This window comes from Phodopus roborovskii, unplaced genomic scaffold (genome assembly GCF_943737965.1).
Source record: "Phodopus roborovskii unplaced genomic scaffold, PHOROB, whole genome shotgun sequence".
NCBI lineage: Eukaryota > Metazoa > Chordata > Mammalia > Rodentia > Cricetidae > Phodopus > Phodopus roborovskii.
In genome coordinates this window covers 9,381,854-9,403,118 of record NW_026126448.1, presented here as the reverse complement: position 1 = coordinate 9,403,118, position 21,265 = coordinate 9,381,854, and the positions used below count along the sequence as shown (strand labels likewise).

At 44.7% G+C, this 21,265-nt stretch overlaps 1 protein-coding gene across 1 annotated transcript; it reads left to right on the top strand.

The window, feature by feature from the left end:
• Positions 1–367: 367 nt before the first annotated feature.
• Ppih (peptidylprolyl isomerase H) lies at positions 368–16,133 on the top strand. The gene is made up of 10 exons (XM_051188641.1): positions 368–465; positions 626–690; positions 1,013–1,036; positions 1,289–1,333; positions 2,373–2,415; positions 4,137–4,229; positions 5,850–5,937; positions 6,394–6,434; positions 7,171–7,260; positions 15,989–16,133. Exons 1-9 carry the CDS (start codon positions 400–402, stop codon positions 7,237–7,239), a joined length of 534 nt encoding a protein of 177 aa, XP_051044598.1. The 5' UTR covers positions 368–399; the 3' UTR covers positions 7,240–7,260; positions 15,989–16,133.
• Positions 16,134–21,265: the final 5,132 nt, after the last annotated feature.

Sequence of the window (21,265 nt, the reverse complement as noted above, 5' to 3'; positions counted from 1 at the left end):
TCCCAGACTGAGCCAGCCTATGTAACATAACATTTTAAAATATGGAGGGTGACTCAGAGGGTTCTCTCGTGAGTGCCCCCTCCGGGCACTGTGGCAGGGGACACCAAGTGTGACGGCTCAGCAAATGCTGTCTGTGGGGCATTCATCTGTACTGCACTGGTACAGTCATGAAAGTAGGAGCTCGCCTTTGGCGAAGATTCCTGTGCTCGTTTGCTCCTGCACCTTCTTCCCTCAGAACCGATCTGCCCGCGACAACACTAGCTTCGGCCTTCCCCGCAGTCCCCGCCGCACTTCCAGGGGCGGGGCCCAACCATGGTCGGTTTCCACCGCGCCTGTGCTGTGGCTGAATTCCGCAAGGCCTGTCACCGGAAGCCGAACTTCTACTTCCGGGTGAGAGCCATGGCGGTGGCAAATTCAAGTCCAGTCAATCCTGTGGTCTTCTTTGATGTCAGCATCGGCGGCCAGGTGAGGTGCGGGAGGCCGGCAGGACACGGGTGAGGGAGGCAGCCGAGGGGCCCCTTGTAGCCCTCCCGAGACTGGCTGGGCTAGGACGGCGGAGGTGGGAGCTTCCGAGCTGCATGGGCTGCGGCCGTGGACTGAGCCTTGCGTCTCCCGTCACTTGCAGGAAGTTGGTCGCATGAAGATCGAGCTGTTTGCAGACGTGGTGCCAAAGACGGCAGAGAACTTTAGGTAAGGAGATGCTCAACTGAACCAGAAGTCTCTGAGCCCGAAGCCTGCCTCCGGGGCACTCTTTGCCATGTCTGCCTCTGTCCATCCGTTCACTGCCTTGGAGCTCGGTGCTCTGTGTGTTGTTGCACTGGCCAAATAGCTACCGGGGTTGACCGTCCCTGTATCGATTTATGTTACTGGTTTACACGCCTGCATGCCCTGACATCCGGCCGACCAGTTAGTGGACTTGCTGGCCCCGCTATTTGTACCTTCCTCTCCTGATATTAGAAGATGCTCCAGACAGCAATGGCATGGTGACTGTTCATTCTTTCTTTCCTTTTAGGCAATTCTGCACTGGAGAGTTCAGGTCAGTCTCAGATGTGTTTGACCTCTCCTACCCCTGAAGGGGGTCCTGGAGGTTTGGTGAGGGTATTGGGGAACCATGGGTAAGTCTTGAGTGGTGGAAGATGATATTCAGAGAGTGCCTCCTTTATTGATGTGTTCTTTAGCTCACTTCTATCCAAATCTTTATGAGAGTTCTTTTAGTCTCCAGTGTGTCCTAAATGGAAAGGATCCATGCTTAATTGTCATCACTCCAAGTCTTTCTTTTTGGTTACAGAAAAGATGGTGTTCCGATAGGGTACAAAGGAAGTACCTTCCATAGGTAAGGCATTTGACAAACTGTTAGTACCGTCATCACTTGGTATCAGTGCAGGCAGTTCTGAACACCTGAGTGCACCACTGTTAGATTAAGTTCGTTGTTTAAAGAGTCATGGTCAGGACTGAGGATGTAGCTTGGTGGTAGAGAATTTTCCCAACATACATGAGGCCCTGGGTTCAATACTCAGCACCACATAGCCTGTACACAGCTCTCCATGCACCTTAAGTCATCCTAAGCTCTTTGTAGTACTGTATTATAGAAATGATGGCAAGGAAAACATTATCAGATTAATACAGATGCATTTCCATAAGCTTCTGTACCCAGCTTTTATGTGGATTCTGGTGATCTTTACCCACTGAACCATCTGCCTGGTTCCAGGTAGAAGCTTTTGTAATAATTGCTGTTATCAGGCAGTCTGATACAGGAACCTGACCTTCATGAACTCCTGGCTTTCCATATTTACCAATTTTTGTTAGCGTTTAGCAAAAGTTGTTCCACTTGAATCCAGAAAATTTTCATGTCACCCATATCAGGTTCTTTAGAATTAAGGTCTTTAATCCTTCCCAGCATTTGTGTGAGGTAGTATGTGTAATCTGTATTCTTTAAGGAAGGAAACTGGGGCTAAGAAAGGACTATGCCTGAATATACCAGCTTACATTACCCTGTGCGTGTGATGGTCCATTTCACATATATTTGCTGTTGTTTCCCCCCCCCAAAAAAAAATTTGCATTAAGCCCTTCACATGTTTTTTGCTTTGGTGAATATATTATTTCTTCCTGACAGCTTTCAGCCCTTTTCTGTTGTTCAGGTGCTCACTCATACATACACCTTAAATCAATGCAAAGATGCCCCTGAAGCTTAAAAGGTGTTATGATTCATAATCCCTCAGCTTGCTCACTCCAGGGGAAGACTGAGTCTCTAAGCCACAGTGATAAACATTGTACTTCAGAAAAAATACTAAGCTACTATATCGGTGACCAAACCACTGAATCCTTCCCTCTGTTTTTTGTTTTGTTTGTTTGTTTTTACTACTCTATTCCAGGGTCATAAAGGATTTCATGATTCAGGGTGGAGATTTTGTTAATGTAAGTAGTGCTGGTTTTTTTTTTTTTTTTTTTTTTTTTGGCTATTCTTCCTATAGAGCTCCAGTCTTGAGATTTAAGAATAATAGCTAAATTAAACGGAGAGAGCATGGACGTGGGGCTGTACTGTAGAAATGCTGGCTACCACTGACTGTGCACTTAGAACATATATCAATACTAAACTTGAATCTTTAACTTCCATTGTCCAAACCTGAGCTTTTTGTAACCAGAAATTGGACTCTGCTAGTATACCTATAGATAATCTGAGACAATCCACAGTTTTTGTTCACAGAAAACTTTGAAATTAGCTGTAATTTTTTTCCCCAAAAAGGAAGTGAGGAGACTGCTTATGTCCCCTATTTTTCCTTCCACTTCTGGTGTCACTGTCTAAAACTCTAGTTTTTTTGCTTGTTTTTGTGGGTCTCCCTTTCTTTTTCCTTTTGAAAGCTGAGCTTTTAACCACAAGTGGCTAGGAATCAGGTCAGGAGAGGCAGGCAGTTGATGCTCAGCTTGCTGAGGTAGTCCAAGGATCTGTCCTTCACTGCTGACCATGACATTTTGTGACCACGCTATTTGTGTCCCCGTCCCAGCTTTGGAGTGTGCCCAGTAAGCCAGGAATTTCCTTCCTTAAACCTGCTTTTCCCTTAGCCACCCACTTCTATGCATGCTGTTTCTTTACTGTTACTGTTGCCTAGATGGGCATGTTACCAATTCCTTGTGTCTGAGAGACGTTCTTTACCCTTTAGATGTAAATTTAGTTAGATTCTTAGGAGTTTTTAAAGATCTTTAGGCTGAATCCTGCTGACACTTGTGCTGTGTTTCAACTATGTAGTTCTATAAAGCTGGGGAATCTGGGAGACTGGAGAGATAGCTCAGCAGTTAAGAACACCTACTGTTCTTCCAAAGGACTTGAGTTCCTGGCTCATAATTGTCTACAACTCTATGTCCAGAGTATCTGACACTTTTGGGCTCTTGGGCACCAAAACTTACAGATCCATTTTTAAAACTGGGAAACTTGGGAGCCAGAGATTAAGAACACTGGTGGCTCCTTCCAGAGAACCCAGGTTTGATTACCAGCACCTACATGGCAGCTCATAGCCATCTGTAACTCTAGCTCCACAAATTTGAAAATGAATAAAAAGGGGAGGATTGGAGAAAGGAAAGGGGAGGTGATACGATTATAATCTCAAAAGGAATAATTTTTTAAAATAATGATAAATCTTAAAAAGGAAAAAAGAAAACTAGGCTTTAAGTGCAACGGTGTCCCCCACCCATCCAGTGTTTGTGTGCATGAGTAAGCATGCAGGTGTGCAAGCTTGTGGGTGTGTGTGTGTTTGTGTGTGTGTGTGAGCCTGTAGGTGTGGGTACGGAGCTAGAGGAAGGCATTGGGTGTTTTCTATCAGTTACTTACTGCCTTAAGACAAGGTTTCAGTAGATCGGTTACTGCTTGGTTCAGTGAGGGGAGCTGGCCAGCTAGCTCTCAGTATCTGCCTGTCTCCACCTATTAATGCTGGAGTAGAGGCATGTACAGCCATGCCTGGATTTCCTTCCTTCCTCCCTTCTTTCCTTCCTACTGTGTGTGCTAAGGAATTGAAGTCAGGTCCTCATGCTTGGTTAGCAAGCATTTTTACCCACTGAGCAATTCTCCCCAACCCTATCAATATTCCTCTGATTTCCAGGATGCCCAGCACTCAAGGCCACTAACATACCTTATTTCTACTCAGGGAGATGGTACTGGAGTCGCTAGTATTTACCGAGGTCCGTTTGCAGATGAAAATTTTAAACTTAGACACTCAGCTCCAGGCCTGCTTTCCATGGTAAGTTAAGATTTGGGGTTAGATGCATAGCAGGTTTCTGGTACCTTGTTGAGGTCCAGCTCTGTGTCTTGGAATTAGAGCAAATGTGTCTCTTGCTTCAGTCAGGCCTCGCCAGCACCTACCCCATCCTCCTTCCTTGGTCTGGTTTGATGTGTGGTGACTCACTCTTGTAATTCTAAAGCTCAGGAGGCTGATCTCTGTAGGTTTGATGCTGGCCTGGGCTGCAGAAATGAGACCCTATTTGGGGGAAGGGGAGAGGAAGGAGGGACACACCAAAATGTGACTGCCTCTGAGAAGATAATTTCAAGGGAAGAGATGTGGCTGCAGTTTCAGATTCTCAGATAGGCTAGGGTGGGGTTCAGTTGAAAGAATGGCCAACAGCTTGCAGGAGGCCCTGGGTTGGTCTCCAGCATAAAGAAAGCATGGTGTACATCTATAATCCCAGCACTAGGGAGACTGAGGTAGAAGGGTCAGGACTTCAAGCCCAGCCCCAGATACACAGTGAGTTCCAGGGCAGCCTAGGCTACATGAGAACTTGCCTCAAATCCCTCCCAGAAAGTAAAATTCAGCAGTGAATGATTTGGGACAGTGCAGGGCCTGGAAAGACGGTTCAGTGGGTAAGATCACTTCTGTTCTTGCAGGGGACCTAAGTTTGGTCCCCAGTACCCAGATCAAGCAGCTAACAACTGCCTGCAACTACAGCTCCTGGGGGTCCTGCATGAATATAGTGTATATAAAGTTTAACGGGAACAATAAGCAAAGTAAATAAATTTTAATACATTGCAAAACCACTGCAAACAGCTGATTTCATAGGCAGTGTCTTTTCTTAGCTGGTAACTAATTTGTAAGTATAATCCAGTTGTTGCTAATTTGCAGCTAATACACTAAGTCAGGTCCTGTAAGGAGGGAAAGGGGTATGTAGTAAGACAGCTCAGCTGGTGAGAGAAGGGATAAAGACACCTGCAGCACATGCCTGAGTTCAACACTAGCCCCATGAGGAGGAAGTAGAGAACTAACTCCACAGAGTAGTCTGACCTCACACATCATGTGTACACACACACACACACACACACACACACACACACACACACAGTTTTAAAAATTTAGAAGAAAAAAACAGAAGGGGGAACCATTGGAGAAAAGTGAGGGAACCAGCTAGAGAAACGAGAGGATCTAGGAAGAGAATAAGAACAAGATATCATAAATGTACATGTGAAAATGCCACAATTAAAGCCATTGCCCTGTATGCTAGCCTAAAAACTTAGTTAAGTCTTGTATTTGCTTGTCTGAAATGAACAAAACCTCATACTAGGGGCCTCAGTGGGTAAAGGTGCTTCCCACCAAACCTGATGGCCTGAGTTCAGTCTGCAGGGCCCATGTGATGGAAGGAGAGGTGTGACTCCTACAAAACCTGACACTAAGAAGACTGTTCATTGAGTGAAGAATTTACGTCTCAAGTGTGAGGACTCTGTTCTGTTTATCCATGTGTCCTTGTCTAAGCCTGGGCTCATAATAGGTGCTCAGTTAGGTTGCATTTAGAGTTATGGACTTTGTGGGAAATCTTGCTCTCACCCAACATGGCCAGAGAAACTTATTACAGGTGTATTTGGTTCCTATCAGGCAAACAGTGGTCCCAGTACAAACGGCTGCCAGTTCTTTATCACATGTTCTAAGTGTGATTGGCTGGATGGGAAGCACGTAGTGTTTGGTAAGTCTTACTCCCATCCTCCTGTCCCAGTCATCTGTCTTGGACCTGCCTCATTCTCCACACTCACTATGGGTGTGTTCAGCTGCTGTGGTGATGGACATGGTGGGGATGGCTAGGGCAGATGGACAAGACAGGGATGGATAGAACTCATAGAAAAGACAAGTATTCCAGTAAATACACATGAAATAAATAATAAATGCCCCAGAGGCAGCATGGAAGAGTGTGGCTTTGGGGTCACTCAGAGCCAAGCATGTGTCCTAGTTTCCTGCATGTATGTACGTCTGTATATGTATATACACACATATATTTTTTCCTTGTGACTTTGAACAAGTTAGCGTGCCTTGCAGAACCTCTGTTTCCTTATGTTGTAAGATGTTAACTGGGAATGGGCACTGGGATCTAAAAAACACTGTGCCAGCACCATGAAGGAAGCCTTAATTTAATATTCTTCTGCAGGAAAAATCATTGATGGACTTCTGGTGATGAGGAAAATCGAGGTTGGTCCTGCTTGGGTGTCCTCGTAATCTTTTTGGTCAGGTACCCTCTGCCTGTTAATGAGGAACTAGAGAAGGGTAAATGGGCTCCAGTTTGCTAGAGAGACCTGTCACTGTCTGCAGTTATAGGTCTCCTTGGGGAAGAGCAGAGAGGTCAAGCTTTCTTGGCCCCATTCATTATCCCACCCAGTACATACTTGGGTTTGTTCCATGATCCTGATGCCCACTTGATAAATTCCACTTCTTGGCATTGCATTCCGGATCCTTCATGACCTGTACTCTGCCTACCCCTCCATGACCCCTTCTGCCACTGCCTTCTCTGGTCCAGTGGCATCAGGCAGGTCCTGGCTGTTCTCTAAGGAGACTGGCCATACAGGTGGGTGCCTCCTGCTCTACCCCACCCCAAGCCTGGGCTATAGTCCTTCTCTCTACCTTAAGAGTTCCTTCTTTGGGATCTTACCTACACTTCCTGGCCCAATTGAGATGCCCCCTCTTCTGTGCCTCCTACAACTCCTCTGTAAGCTGGATTCCTTCCTGGTCAGTGCTCTTCTGACAGCTACATTGTTATATTGTGGGGCTGTGGCCTCTGTGTTACTTTTCTCTTTGATCTGTTACACTTCATTGGCAGGAAAGACTGATCTTGGTCTACATCAGTCTGATCTTGGTTCCTTAGGGATGGAAGCAAGGCAGTGAGTAGGTGCCCAAGTGTTATCTCATGTTCTTGTGCTTTGTTTTCTAGAATGTTCCCACAGGCCCTAACAACAAACCCAAATTGCCAGTGGTAATCTCACAGTGTGGGGAAATGTAATCCAGACCAGGACTAAACCAGGTAAGTGATCTTTTCTCCCTGATTAGAATCATGGCTTGAGGGAAACTTTCCACTCACAGTTGTGGATTGAGTTGTAAGTAGAAATTTCTGCCCCACTAGCAACTCCCAAATAAACACACAGAGGCGGATATTAATTACAAATGCTTGGTTGATAGCGCAGGCTTGTTTCTAGCTAACTCTTAGATTTAAATTAACCCTTCTACCTTATTTATGTGCTGCCATGTTGTACCTTTTCTCAGTAAGGTTTGCCCATCTTGCTTTCTCTGCCTTTGGCTAGCAACTCCTCTGTCTCTGCCCTTCTTCCTCCCAGAATTCTGTGTCAGGCTGTCTTCCCGATCTCTTCCTGTCCAGCTATCATCCAGTCAGCTTTTTGTTAACAATGAGAGCAGTGCACATTTACAGTGTACAAAGACTGTTCCACAGTGTTGAGTTTATTTCCTTTACTTGTGAGCTTGGAGCAGGCACTTCTCAGCATGTTTCCTCAGCTGTCAGGAGAGGATGTCAACCTGGGGGTCTCTGTGAGGGGGACACTGGAAATGCTCCCTGAAAAGGACCTGATTCCCAGGTGACTGCGCTGGGGCCAGCCTGGTGGCCAGTTCTGGAGTGTGGGCCTCACATGCAGCTTTCCCAGGCTTCTTTCCCCTTGATATTTGCCACTGGCTGCTCCGCACTGGGGCCTTCTGAAAAAAGAACTGAGAGGCACTCCCAGGAGAGAATCACACCCTGGGGTGAATGCTAGTAAGCTAAGTGACTTGTGTGTTACCGCACACTAGGGTGTGGGAGGGGTCATGCTGTTTCATTTGCCTTTTAAGTTTTGTTCAGACCTACAGAAAACTTGAAAAAATGTTGAATAATCACCTAGGGTCGCCAGTGTTGGACATTTGTTTGTGACTATACTATCTCCTCCCTCCATTTTCATGCCACATTCTCTCCTTCACTTCCTGTTTCTTTGTCTCTCATTCTCATTCTAATTGGAGACCTCTTGTTACTCCACCCTTAAGCACTTCAGCAAGGAGCCCCTAAAATTATGACTAATTAATAAGACTAAATAAACATGGTATTTGTAATACATAGTACATATTCAAAATTACCAGTTGTCTCCAAAGTAACTTTTAAATCATGCAGAAGTTTATTGTACTTGTAGTACTGGGGATTGAACCGGGCTTTGTGCATTCAAAGCAAGTACACTACCACGGACCTGCACCCTCGGTCCCACTGTTACACACACACACACACACACACACACACACACACACACACACACACAGAGAGAGAGAGAGAGAGAGACACGTGTCCTGGCCAGACATGTTGGTGCACCTCTGTAGTCCCAGCTACTTGAAAGGATGAGGCAGGAGGATCACCTGAGAAGCTTTGGAGACCAGCCAGAGTAATACAGCACAAATCTTTCACCAAAGTCCTTGTATTTCGTTGAGTTGTTTTGGTTTGGTTGTTTGTTTTTAATTCATATGAGTGTGTTCCCTTCATCTATATTTGTATAGTACTTGTATGCCTGGTGTTCACAGATCCCAGAAGAGAGCATTAGATCACTGAGCCAGAGTGTGGGTGCTGGAAATTGAACCTGGGTCTTCTTTCAAGAGCAGCAAATGCTCTTGATCTGTTGTAGAATATTATTTTAAGGTGTGTTACTTTTGTTTATGCTCTGGAACAATTTAATGATGCAAAGATGTGTTTGATTAAATAAAATTCACCTGCAGTCAGGAGGCTGGGTCAGCATCTGACAGGAAGTTGTAGGGAGGAGCCAGGTGGAAAAGGGTTTATAAGGAGGGGCAAGAAGACGCACAAGAATTTCTTGGAAGACTCCGTGGTGAACTAATGAGCTGCTTGCTATTCAGCATCTCTGGGAAGCAGCATTCTACCTCAACCTTTGAGTCTTGAGTTCTTTAGTGGGACAGAGATTTAAATAAGTTTACTTAGTAGCTTAGAAAGAGTCAGTGCCTGAGGGGACAGAATTCCCTCAGGCTTCAGCTCTTGTGGCCTAGATGCTGTGTGGCCACTGGTAGCTGTGGAGCTGCAGTTACTGAATAGGATAACTGTAGCTAAAAGGATGAAGCAATAGAAGAAAAACAACAAACTGGTGCCCCATTTTGGGCGCCATATATATAGTGTTTTTTTTTTTTTTTTTTTTAACTCATGGCTTTTTTGAGGGCCCCCCCCCCACCCATTAGTTATGAATGTTCATGCTTGGCTTGTTTCTAGCCAGATTTTCGCATCTACCTTTTGCCTCTAGGCTTTCCCCTTCTCTTCTGTAAATCTTACTACATGGATTGCTGTGTGGCTGGCCCCTGACATCCTCCTCTCCGTCTCCCCTTCTTTCTTTTCTCCTCCTATTCATACTTTTCTCCTGCCGGCCCCACCTATCCTTGCTCCTGCCTCACTATTGGCCGTTCAGCTCTTTATTAGACACCAGATGTGTTAGACAGGCACGGTAACACAGCTTCACAGAGTTAAACAGATGCAGCACAAACAAAAGTCACACACCTGAAAATAATATTCCCCAACATTGACCACTGAGCCATCTCTCTCGGCCCCTGGTGGTTTGCTTTTAATTGCACAAGTAGCACCATACAGTCTCTCTCTCCACCCCCAATATTACTTCCTGACAGTTTGAAGTGTGTTCACCTTTTCTGTCAGTCTATTTTTGGGAAGATTATTTTTCCTAAATGACATCATACTATGATGTTGATCTTGCTTCTCTCTCTCTTTCTCTCTCCAGTTGTTGTATATGTGTCTGGGTGTGGGTATGTGCATATGACTTCATGTAGTGCCCAAGGAGGCCAGAGGACTTGGGTCTCCTTGGATCCTATTAGTGTTATAGGCAGTTTTGTCAGCTGCTCAATAGAAGTGCTGAGTCCTCTGTAAGAGTGGTAAGTGCCTTTAACCACTGAGCCATCTCTTCAGCATGTTGGGTTTATTTGTTTGTATCTCTTCATATTTGGCATCACATCTTCAAACTTTTCCTTTTTACTTCACATAAAACTTACTTTCGTTTAAAAACAAAAAAAAACAAAAAAACTGAGCCTGTGAGATGACTCCTTGGGTAAAAGTACTTGCCATGCAGGCCTGAATTTGATTCCCGTATCCCACCGTGGAAAAGAGCCAACTTGTTCTCTGATTTCCGCATGGGTACCCTGCATGTATATCCACATGCATATTGATGCAAACTATTTTTGTTTTGTTTTTCAAGACAGGGTTTCTCTGTGTTACCCTGGCTGTCCTGGAACTCACTCTGTAGACATGCTAGCCTCCAACTGAGATCCACCTGCTTCAGCCTTCTGAGCACTGGAAATAAAGGTGTATGCCATCACTGACTGACTAAAAATACTCCCTGCACTCGAGGCAGAGGCAGGCAAATCTCTGAGTTTGAGGCCAGCCTGGGCAAAACAGAAACTCTATCTTGAAAATGGGGGTAGGGTACTTAAATCTTTAAAACAGAAAACAGACATTTCTGCTGTGGTTTACTTCCTTTACATTGTAATTGGTAACTATTCTCCAGAATGTTTTAGAAAACATTAGCATTTTGTTATTCAAGTTTGATGATGATTAAATATTTCTGTCTTGTTTGTTCATTTACTTAGATGCACAGTCTCATATTGTAGATCAGGCTGGTCTGGATTTCAGAGATCTGCCTGCCTCCGCCTCCTGAGTTCTGGGCTTAAAGGAATGCACTTGTTTGTTTTTGATATATATATATATATATATGTATATATATATATACACACACACACACACACACACACACACACACACACACACACACACATACATAGAGAGAGAGAGAGTGTGTGTTTGTAGCCTAGGCTGGCCTAAAAGTGGATATGAAGCCAAAGATAATATTGAATTCCTAATCCTCCTGCCTTTGTCCCCCAAATGCTAGGATTACAGAGTGGGTCACCATGCCCACCTGTTGTTTGTTTCTTTCAATAAAAGTCTCTGTAGCTGAGACAGGCCTCAATATAATCCTTCTTCTGCCTCCTAGGTGTGTGATTACAAGGACAGGCCACCCATACCTAGTTTATTTTCCTCAGCCTCCTGATTACCAAAATAAAATATTAATTCCAGCACTCAGGAGACAGGCAGGCGGATCCCTACAAAGGGAATTCCAGGACAGTCAAGGCTACACAGAGAAATTCTGTCTCAAAAAACAAACAAAAAAATTTAGCTGGGTGTGGTAGGACACACCTGTAATTCTGTTATCCCAGCCAGGGAGAGATGGCCAAGAGTGTGGCAAGTTTGAGGACTGCCTGGATTTAACAATGTTTTTAAGGCTAGCCGGGCAACTTAGTGACCCTGTATAAAGGGGACAGGTGAACCTGCTCAGTGGCTGACAAGCCGGTAGACCTGAGTTTGATCCCCAGGACCAACTTGTGGAAAGAGAACTGGCTCCTGCAAATTTCCCTCTGGCGTGTGATTTGGCACTTGCACAGCCATAAGTACATCCACAAAATGAATAAATAAGTAAACAAACAAACAAATAATTTTGGCTGAATCTCAGCATTTGGAGGCTGAGGCAAGATTACCACAAGTTGACAGACTACAAGCCAAGGCAGCCCCAGCTTGCCCGCCAGCAAAAAAGAATACTGTTGTGTTGCTCAGGAACGTAAAGCATACACAGAGCCAGGGTGTGTCTCTGCTACAGCAAAGGAGAAGAAAAGTATGAGAACTTGTGATTTGACAGCATTGAGATTATTGGTTCCTTAATGTCTTTCCTGCTTTGTCTTATCCAACTAATCTTCACTGCCTCCAACCATCATATCCTCTGTAGTATAGAGTCTATACCCTTTGAAATTTTTCTGTACTTTATCTGCATACTTAGGAAATTGTATCTATTTATTTATTGTGAGTAGCAATGGAGGTCAAAGGACTTTTTTTCTTTTTTTTTCTTTTTTTTTTTTTTTTTTTTTTTTTTTTTTTTTTTTTTTTTTTTTTTTGGTTTTTCGAGATAGGGTTTCTCTGTGGCTTTGGAACTAGCTCTTCTAGACCAGGCTGGTCTCTTTGAACTCACAGAGATCCACCTGCCCCTGTCTCATCAGTGCTGGGATTAAAGGCGTGTGCCACCATCGCCCAGTTTAGGAATTCTTTTTTGTTTGCTTGTTTTTCAAGAAAGTTGTTTTGGGTTTTTTTGGTTTTGTTTTGGTTTTTCAAGACAGGGTTTCTCTGTAGCTCTAGAGGTTGTCCTGGAACTTGCTCTGTGGTCCAGGCTGGCCTTGAACTCACAGAGATCTACCTGCCTCTGATTCCCAAGTGCTGGGATTAAAGGTGTGTGCCACCACTGCTTAGCCAAGACAGTTTCGGGTGTAGCCCTGACTATCCTTTAGCTCACTCTGTCTACCAGGATGGCCTTGAACTCAGCAATCTGCCTGCCTCTACTTAATACTGGGATTAAAGGAGTGCACCTCCATGTCCGGCTCAGGATTCTTTAAGGGCACAGTGATTTGTAGCTTCGTGATAAGGTCCTTGTCCACCACACACAAGACCCTAGATTCAGTGCCCAACACCCAAAGAAGCAAAACAAAATCCAGCCTTCTTTACATTGGAGTCTCCTTTCTGAACAGTTCTTTACAGAACTGGAAAGCCTTGTAGGGGACTCTAAGAATCATTATCCTGCCCCCCCCCCCCCACTATTAGCAAAAGACGTTTAGCTCTTTCTCTATCAAAGTCCCTCTTGTAATTCCTCAGTGGTCATTCACATTCCAGAGGCCCTCTAGACCGGGACTGACCAATGGGCAGCCCTGTGTGCAGTGATGGGAATGCCTATGTCTGTACCCTAGACAGAAGCTAGAGCTGATTGCCAGCTGCCTGTAGTGATAAAGCATGTGGAACTCTGCTAGTGTGGCCAAGGCTGAGGGGATGTTGTTGGGTTTGGTTGGTTTTTTTGTTTGTTTGTTTGTTTTTCAAGACAGGGTTTCTTTGTGTAAGAGTCCTGGCTGTCTTGGAACTCACTTTGTAGACCAGGCTGGCCTCACAGAGATCTGCCTGCCTCTTCCTCCTGCGTGCTGGTATTAAAGACCTGTCTCTGCCTCCACCACCCCCACCCCTACCCAGCTATTTTGCTTAATTAAATCTGAAGAGTCACATGTGACTGTAGTGGCTGCCATTTCATATAATAAGCTCTAGACTTGGGCTCCTATTCAGTCCTCTAACCCTGACTTGCTCAGGCTTGTGCTATAGATAATACCTAGGAACATGGTTATGACATCAGTTATCCTGCGTAGTTCAGCCACTGCAGAGACCGAAGATCACTTGAGCAAGGGAATTTAAGCATGACCACATTTTGTTTTGAAGGCAAAGTGCTTGCTAAGCAAACGTGAGAGCCTGTGTGTGGAAGCTAGAGAGATAATTCAGTGGTTAAAGAGCATTCGTTGCTCTTACAGGGTTCATTTCCCACAACCACATGAAGCTCACAACCATCCATAACTCCAGTTCTAGGAGATCTGATACCTTCTGACCTCCTTGGGCACCAGGCACATATGTCGTATACATACATACATACATACATGCAGGCAAAACACTCATACACAATAGTTTTTTTTTTTTAACCCCTATCCTCAGTTTTAAGGTGTCAGGAAGTCTAGAGAACGGTCTGCTGTAAAAAAGTTTGGCAGATGGCTGTCTGCTTTGGATTTCTTCATGGTGAGATTTGGGACAGATTAAGGAAAATCTGTCCCAAGAAATGATCAAGCAGCCTGTCATTCCTTTTCAGGTGAAAACTTACAAGCTTCTCTAACCTCCCAGAAGTGTTTGTCTTTGTTTTAATATTTTATGTGTGTTTTGCCTGAGTGTGTATCTTGTACGATATGTACATGCCTGGTGCCCAAGGATGTTGGAAGAGGACATCAGAACCCCTGGAACTGGAGTTGTGGTTGTGAGCTACCATGTGGGTGCTAGGATTTGAACCTGGTCATATGGAGAAACAGGCAGTGAGTGTTCTTAACCACTGAGCCATCTCTGTGTCCCTTCCCCCCACCCCCCCACCCCAAGTGTTTTTATTATACCACAGGTTTGTTTGAGGTGGAATAATGGTTAAGAGCCATATAGATGATTTTAAGACCTATTGGGCAATTGTGTGGTTGGATTGGGACAGGGCAGAGGGAGGGGGCTTGCTTGTAACAAAAGTCTCAGCCTTCTAAACATCCAAATTACAGGCATGAGTCACCATACCGAGCATTGTTTTGCATACTTTAATGTTCTTTGAATCTCCAGAAGAATTTGCTAGGGAGCTAGTTCTGATGAGTTTTCACAGGTAATAGTAGATGGCAAAGCTCAGCATGGGGGATAACAGGGTTTGTCCTTTCAAGGAGAATCCCAGCCCAGGAGACGATGACATCCTGGTCCTCCAGCAGCAATCACTGTTCACAGTCTCACTTCCTCAAGCAGCGGCCGGACTTGCAGGATATTGCCTGGCACTGACAATCTAAGGGTGCCAGAAGAGACAAGTACCCTAAATACAACAAGGTGTGCCCCCATGTATTGCCTGCCTGTTGGGTGTGTGACACTGTGCCCTGCTCTGAGAGTGGGAAGCTCTGCCTTAATAATAGAGGTAGAATGTCTGGCTCTCCTCCAATCCAAAGGCAAGACTCCTACAGTGTCTTAACATTCACGGCAAGGCTCTTCTATCCAGTACCATTCGTCCTAATGAAAAAGAAAAGAAGAGGATCTGTGTGTACTGGCAAGATTTCTAAAGTAAATAAAGTGACTATGGAGATCGTTATGCTGTACAAACATGGCACTCTATTGAATGTTTTAGAACTTTTGGAGTTAAACAGTACATTGCTGGTAGTAGATATTTCCACTAAGTAGAAACAGCAAAGACTTTCTTTTCAGTTTACGTTGTCCTATTTATATTAGAATTCTACATTGAACTTAAATCTTCTAATATACTGTATGTCTATGTGTATATGTCCCAAGTCTTTCCATTCTCTCCATGAAATGTGTCTATGACTAACATCAATTTAGAAACCTGCCTATGTCCCTCCAGCTCCTCTGGGTTCAGCCCAGTCAGTGGCTCCAACCAGATATTGTCACAGCACTTAGCACAGTGTGCTGCAGTACATAAGGCTATCTTTGTCTTGACTGAGAACACCTTGAAGCAAGACCCATATTAAGAACATAGTGCCTGGTGTCATAGACCTTCGCCTCCGGTACATTGAGCTGTTTATAATGTACTTATGCATTCTTACACACTTTGAGGACCCAGGGTAAACTTTGTGGACTTACATTGGGATTTCAGAACTCACTGTTCCCTAGAAGAGGGTGTGTCCACATAAGGGAGTTGGTAAGAGAAAAGCAGCGGTATACATGCTGTTCTCTTTTAGTACAGTTAACCTGGAAGGTCATGGACAGCAAGCCATCCAAGCCTGATGAGGACACCAGCCTTAAGCCAAGCCATAACACTGTTAACTCTGGCCTTGGTCAAGTCATTAAGCTCCTTGGAACTCCTTTGTCCCTTTGCATGCAAATAGGTCGGTGAGCTAGTGCCACAGGTAACAGCACTTATTGCCAAACCTGACACCTGAGTTGAATCTCTGGGACCCACATGGTTGAGAGAGCCAAGGACATTCCTGGTCACACGTTCACTGCCTCGCTTTCATGTGGTCCTGGGATCCGAAGGTCTGGTCTTTAGGTTTTCCTAAAGATTAGAATCTGGGAGCATTTGTTTCCTTTAAGCTGTTTATACCTATCTTCTCACTGACCTGTCTCTACCATTTAGGTCTTCTGCTGTTTTGGGTGACATTCTCCCTTGAGTCTGACAAGCTGGACTGGCCTCTGTTTGGTTTCCTGCCTGTGTGATCCAGGACCTGGAAGTATCACAGATCAGAACCAAGATCTTGTTTAAATTTTGAACTGTAAATAAAGTTTTGTTTTGTTTTTTAATTCATGGGTTGTTGCTATTTGTGTAATGATAAAGCTTGAGGCTGAGTGGTGGTGGCGCATGCCTTTAATCCCAGCACTCAGGAGGCAGAGGCAGGTGGATCTCTGTGAGTTCAAGGCCAGCCTGGTCTACAGATCAAGTTCCAAGACAGCCTCCAAAGCTACATACAGAGAGAAACTGTCTTGAAAAATCAAAAAAGAAGAAGCTCGAGGGGTACTTTATGTGGGGTGGATCCCAAGGCAGGCAAGGGTGGCCAAGGAGGAGGGACAAACATGCCAGGCAGACAGCTTAAGTGACAAGTCTTATTAGAAAGGGGAGGGAGGGGGAAGGGAAGAGAAAAGAGGTAAAGAGACACAGAGACAGAGAGGACAGAAGAGAAGAGGGAAACAGGAAAAGTCCTGTCTGCCCCAGGGGAACTGAGGGAAAGGGAGCATAAGTGGGCAGGGGTCTTAATTTTAAAGGGGTCCTTTGCACCTGGGTGCAGACCAGTATTCCTGGAACCCTGGGCTGACCAGAGTACTGCCTAAGTGCATTCTGGCAGGAGGCAGGGGCAGGCCAGCATAATGCCTGAATCCTTAGTTTGTGTTGCTCATTTTGCTCATTTTTAAAGTCAAGAAACACCATTTTTTTTTTTTTTTTTTTTTTTTTTTTTTTTGAGGCAGGGTTTCTCTGTGGCTTTGGAACTAGCGCTTGTAGACCAGGCTGGTCTTGAACTCACAGAGATCCGTCTGCCTCTGCCTCCTGAGTGCTGGGATTAAAGGTGTGTGCCACCACAGCTCAGCAAAGGACAACTTTTTAAAGTCTGTTCTCTCCTACCATGTGAGTCCCTGGGATCAAACTCAGACTCAACAAGTTGAGTATTGCTGTATTGCTTTGGAGCTTGGGAACTAACTCTGAGGACCAGGATGGACTCGAGCTCACAGAAATTCACCTGCCTCTGCCTCCTGAGTTTAAAGGCATTCACCACCAATGCCCAGCTACCAATGTTTATTCTAATAGAGAGGTTTAATTAGGTTTATGTGAAAAGACCCCAGTACCCAGGAGGCATAGGTACTCCTGTGAGTTTGAGGCTGGCCTGATAGAGTTAGATCCAGGACAGCCAAAGCTGCATCCCTGTCTCAGAGAACAAAGCAGACAAATAGTAAACCTCTGCAGAATCACACTTCATAAGGAGAATGGGTGGGTGGAAGGGGGCATGTGGAAACAAAGTAAGGAAACCCAAAGTATCAGAAAAAACAAAAAGCAGACTTGGGTCTTGGCCTGCATCCAAAACAAAGACCAAAAAGAAAAGGGAAAGTTATGCCTGAGCCAGGGCTAGGTCAGGTGGGCAAACCCAGCTGAACCTCATGGGAGTTGGTGTGTGTGGTTATAAATGACAGCAATGACAATCTACCTCCTTGCCTCGTGCTTCAGCTAGGACTGGCTCTCCTCAGAGGCCAGCATGGAGAAGAGCCAAGAGCGGTATATATTGAAACCTCCAACTTGCAACAATTGTAGGGGCCTCTAGGGTTCTACTGATGGGCAAATGTAGCAAAGTGTAGTTCAGGATATCCCAGCAGATTCAATTCCATAAGTTCTGGAGCCACTTGTCAATGGGTCACTATCTTGGGGTGTGTGTGGAGGAGACCATCTGATAGAATGTGTCTTGATCTTGATCAAGTAGGAATCATGGAGTTGAGGAATCTACCAGGTCACTTGTGAGCCATAGAGGTCTTAAGTTAACCTCTAAAGCCCACTGTAAAACAAGGGTGTCCTTGAAAGGGTCCTTGAGGAGAAGGCATTTTACTAATCTCAGTATTTTTAGAAGGCTGGAAGAGTAGAGTAAATTCAAGGACAGCCCTGTTACATCTTGAGACCTAGGGAAGCAGGGAATAGATGACTTTTGTAGCACATACCTGTAAACCCAGCCCTTGGGAGATGAGGGCAGGAGAATCAGGAACTTAAGGCAGGTACATAGGACACACCCCATGCTGGGCGTTGGTGGTGGCACACCTTTAATCCTAGAACTAGGGAGGCAGAGGCAGGCAGAACACTGAGTTCAAGGTCAGCCTTGAACTCCAGGACAGGCTCCAAAGCTACACAGAGAAACCCTGTCTCAAATAATAAATAAATGACATACCTTGGAAAGGAAATAATCCAACATGGAAAGATTCCACTCCCTAAGGAATATAATGTCAGGATAAAAAAGTTACTCTGAACCAGGCATAGTGGTACACCCCTTTAATCTTAGAGGCAGGTAGATCTCTGAATTCAAGACCAACCTGGTTTACATACTTCGGTAACAGCCAAGGCTATGTAGCAAGACCCTGTCTCAAACACACCTATGTTCCTCTGATCTAACTTTCATGAGGCATTTAATGTGTTCGTTTCTATATTTTGGGAGGAAACGGTCTCCCATGTAGCCATGTGTACCTTGGAACTTGTGTAGAGAATACCTGGGACTTCCTCCTACTTGCTGGGATCACAGCCATTACACCTTTCAATGTCTATCCATTTCTGTTTTTCTCCATCTCATGGTCAGAGATTCCTCAACTATACAGGCAGATGAAACAGTCAAATTCTATAACAGAACCTGCCTCAGAGTGCCATTTTTGTGTGCCAGGGACAAGGTAGTGAAATACAGAGAGGCCCTAAGTAACTTCCTCTAGCTATGTAAACAAACTTCAGAGGGTCTGCTTCTTTAGTTTGGTGGAATTTTTGTTTCTTTAACTTCTGTGTCCCTAACACCTGGAAATACTAAGCATCTATGTCTAGTATATTACATGAACCAGATATTCATATAGAGTGGAGAGATGAGGTGAGAGGAAAAGGTTATTTAAAAAATTAAACAACAAAACCCACTTTAACAGGGAGAAGGTTTTCAGGGGCTGGAGAGATGTCTCATCTAATAAAAGCCTCCCTGGACAAGTATGATGGTGTGAGTTCAGACCTCCATAACCCATCTAAGAGCCAGATATGTTCATAATCCCAGTAGCTGAATAGCAAGATAGGAAGTTGAAACAGGAAACTTCCAGGGAAGCTTGCCAGCCAGGTACCCTGAAATATGGCACACAACAGCAAAACTTCTCTTGAAAGAAGCTGCCCCAAAGCATCAGGAAGTCCAGGACAGGAATCTGAGCCCTGGTGCCCTGAGACCCACACACACATGTACACATGTGCAGCATATACACAAAAATATTTAAAATCTGAAGGCACCAGACACTTGGGAAACAGATAAGTGGATCTCTACAGAGGCCAACCTGGTCTACATAGATCTAGGCCAGCCAGGGCTACACAGTGAGAGACCCTGTCTCAAAAAAAAAAAAAAAAAAAAAAAAAAAAAACAAAAAAAACAAAACCTGGCAGTGGTGGTGTACATCTTTAATCCCAGCACTTGGGAGGCAGAGGCAGTTGTTTAACCAGGAGTTCAAGGCCAGCCTGGTCTACAGAGGGAGTGCCAGGAGATGCTCTGAAGCTACACAGAGAGAAACCCTGTCTCAAAAAAAAAAGACAAATTTTAAAGGCTTGGAAGAACTGATGTGTGATGTTGATGTATTGATTGGGATTAGGGAGGAGAGCCAGGATGAGTCAGGGTGTGTTCCTAACCCAGAACCTGTGAGGGATGGGGGTAAAAGAGAAAGCTGTTTTGCAAAGGAGATTCCCGGGATGTGTCACTTTGCACTGCTTAAAAGCAGGAACTAGTATTGTGTGTAAGGTGGTTCTTGGACAGACTGGCTGGTGTAAACTCCCAAAGTGGTGTGGAAGGGAGTGACTAGCAGAAAGGAGTAGACAGCTCCCACTTTGGGACATCTTTTTTTCTGAGATGGTTTCTCTCTGTAGCCCTGGCTATCCTAGAACTCACTCTGTAGACCAGGCTGACCTCAAACTCAGTAATCTGCCTGCCTCTGCTTCCCAAGTGCTGGAATTAAAGATGTATGCATCAGTGCATCTTAACATACCATCTTCATGTTATACCAAGCATGAAGACGGATGAGTACCCAAATGAGGAAGTAGGGATGGACACCTCTAAGCAATAAAGACAGATGTGACAGAATGGGCATTTCAACTTGAGACACCATCTTTCAAAAGCAGTTAACACTCAGTTTTTCCACATTTCTCAAGATGTGCATATGCAGTTTTTACATGTGTGTGGGTACTCATGCATGTGTCTGCATACATACGGAAGCCCACGTTTGATGTTCAGAATTATTTTCCTTTGCTATTCCACCTTATTCATAGAGGCAGAGTCTCTCAATCAAACCCAGATCTGACCACAACAGCTAACATTACTAGGTAGCTGTCTCTACTTTCCCAGGCTGAAATTCTAGGAGAGCTGCTACGCCTACTCAACATTTATTCTGGGCATCCCATGAAGCCATCCACCCAGCCCCTGTTCATTTATTCTTAAGGGTTCTGTCCATACTGGCCTCTAAATCACTGAGATCCTCCTGCCTCAGCCTCTCAACTTCTGGGAGTATGGGTACCCACTACATTCTGTGGCCATTTCTGTCATTTTCTAAGTATCTTCATAACTTTGGGGAAATCTCAAGCCTGAGGGGCATGCTGATGAAAGGTGGCTGAACAGCAGCTCTCTTAACCACCTTGCTGCCTCAAGCCTTTTCATACTGGGATTACTGCCCAGATGGCCCTGTTGCTGCCAGCACTTCATTGATTCATTTTTCACAGTGTCATTAAAGATTATGATTAATTTCAGCCCTTGGCACCACAGAGACAAAAGGGATAGATATTAGAACGTTACACAGCTTGATATGATAGCAGACATTTTTAATCCCAGCATTTGAGAGACAGAGGCAGGAAGATCTCTGTAAGTTCCAGGCATGGTGAGACCTTGTTTCAAATCAAAGGAAAACAAAACAAAAACAAACATGTGTTAGGCTCGAGGTAGATGCTTAAGGGAAAGTCAGAAGGGCACATGCTGGTACAGCTACCGCTCAGGTCATGAATTCCAGGCAGCCTGAGCTTCCAAGTGAGACCTCGTCTCAAAAAGGCATTGGGGGGGGGGGTGTTTTAAAAAGAATTTTCAGAAAGGTGGGGAGTATTTATAATATGTAGTATCAGCTAAAAAGGAGTCCCTGTTAGGTTGGACAAGGGATGAATAGTGGGGCTAGGGGGTGT

Coding starts and splice junctions, on each gene's coding strand:
- Ppih (XM_051188641.1), top strand. CDS start 400: ATGGCGGTGGCAAATTCAAGTCCAGTCAATCCTGTGGTCTTCTTTGAT. Junction 1,037..1,288: donor TTCTGCACTGGAGAGTTCAG/GTCAGTCTCAGA, acceptor TTTTGGTTACAG/AAAAGATGGTGTTCCGATAG. Junction 4,230..5,849: donor CTCCAGGCCTGCTTTCCATG/GTAAGTTAAGAT, acceptor GGTTCCTATCAG/GCAAACAGTGGTCCCAGTAC.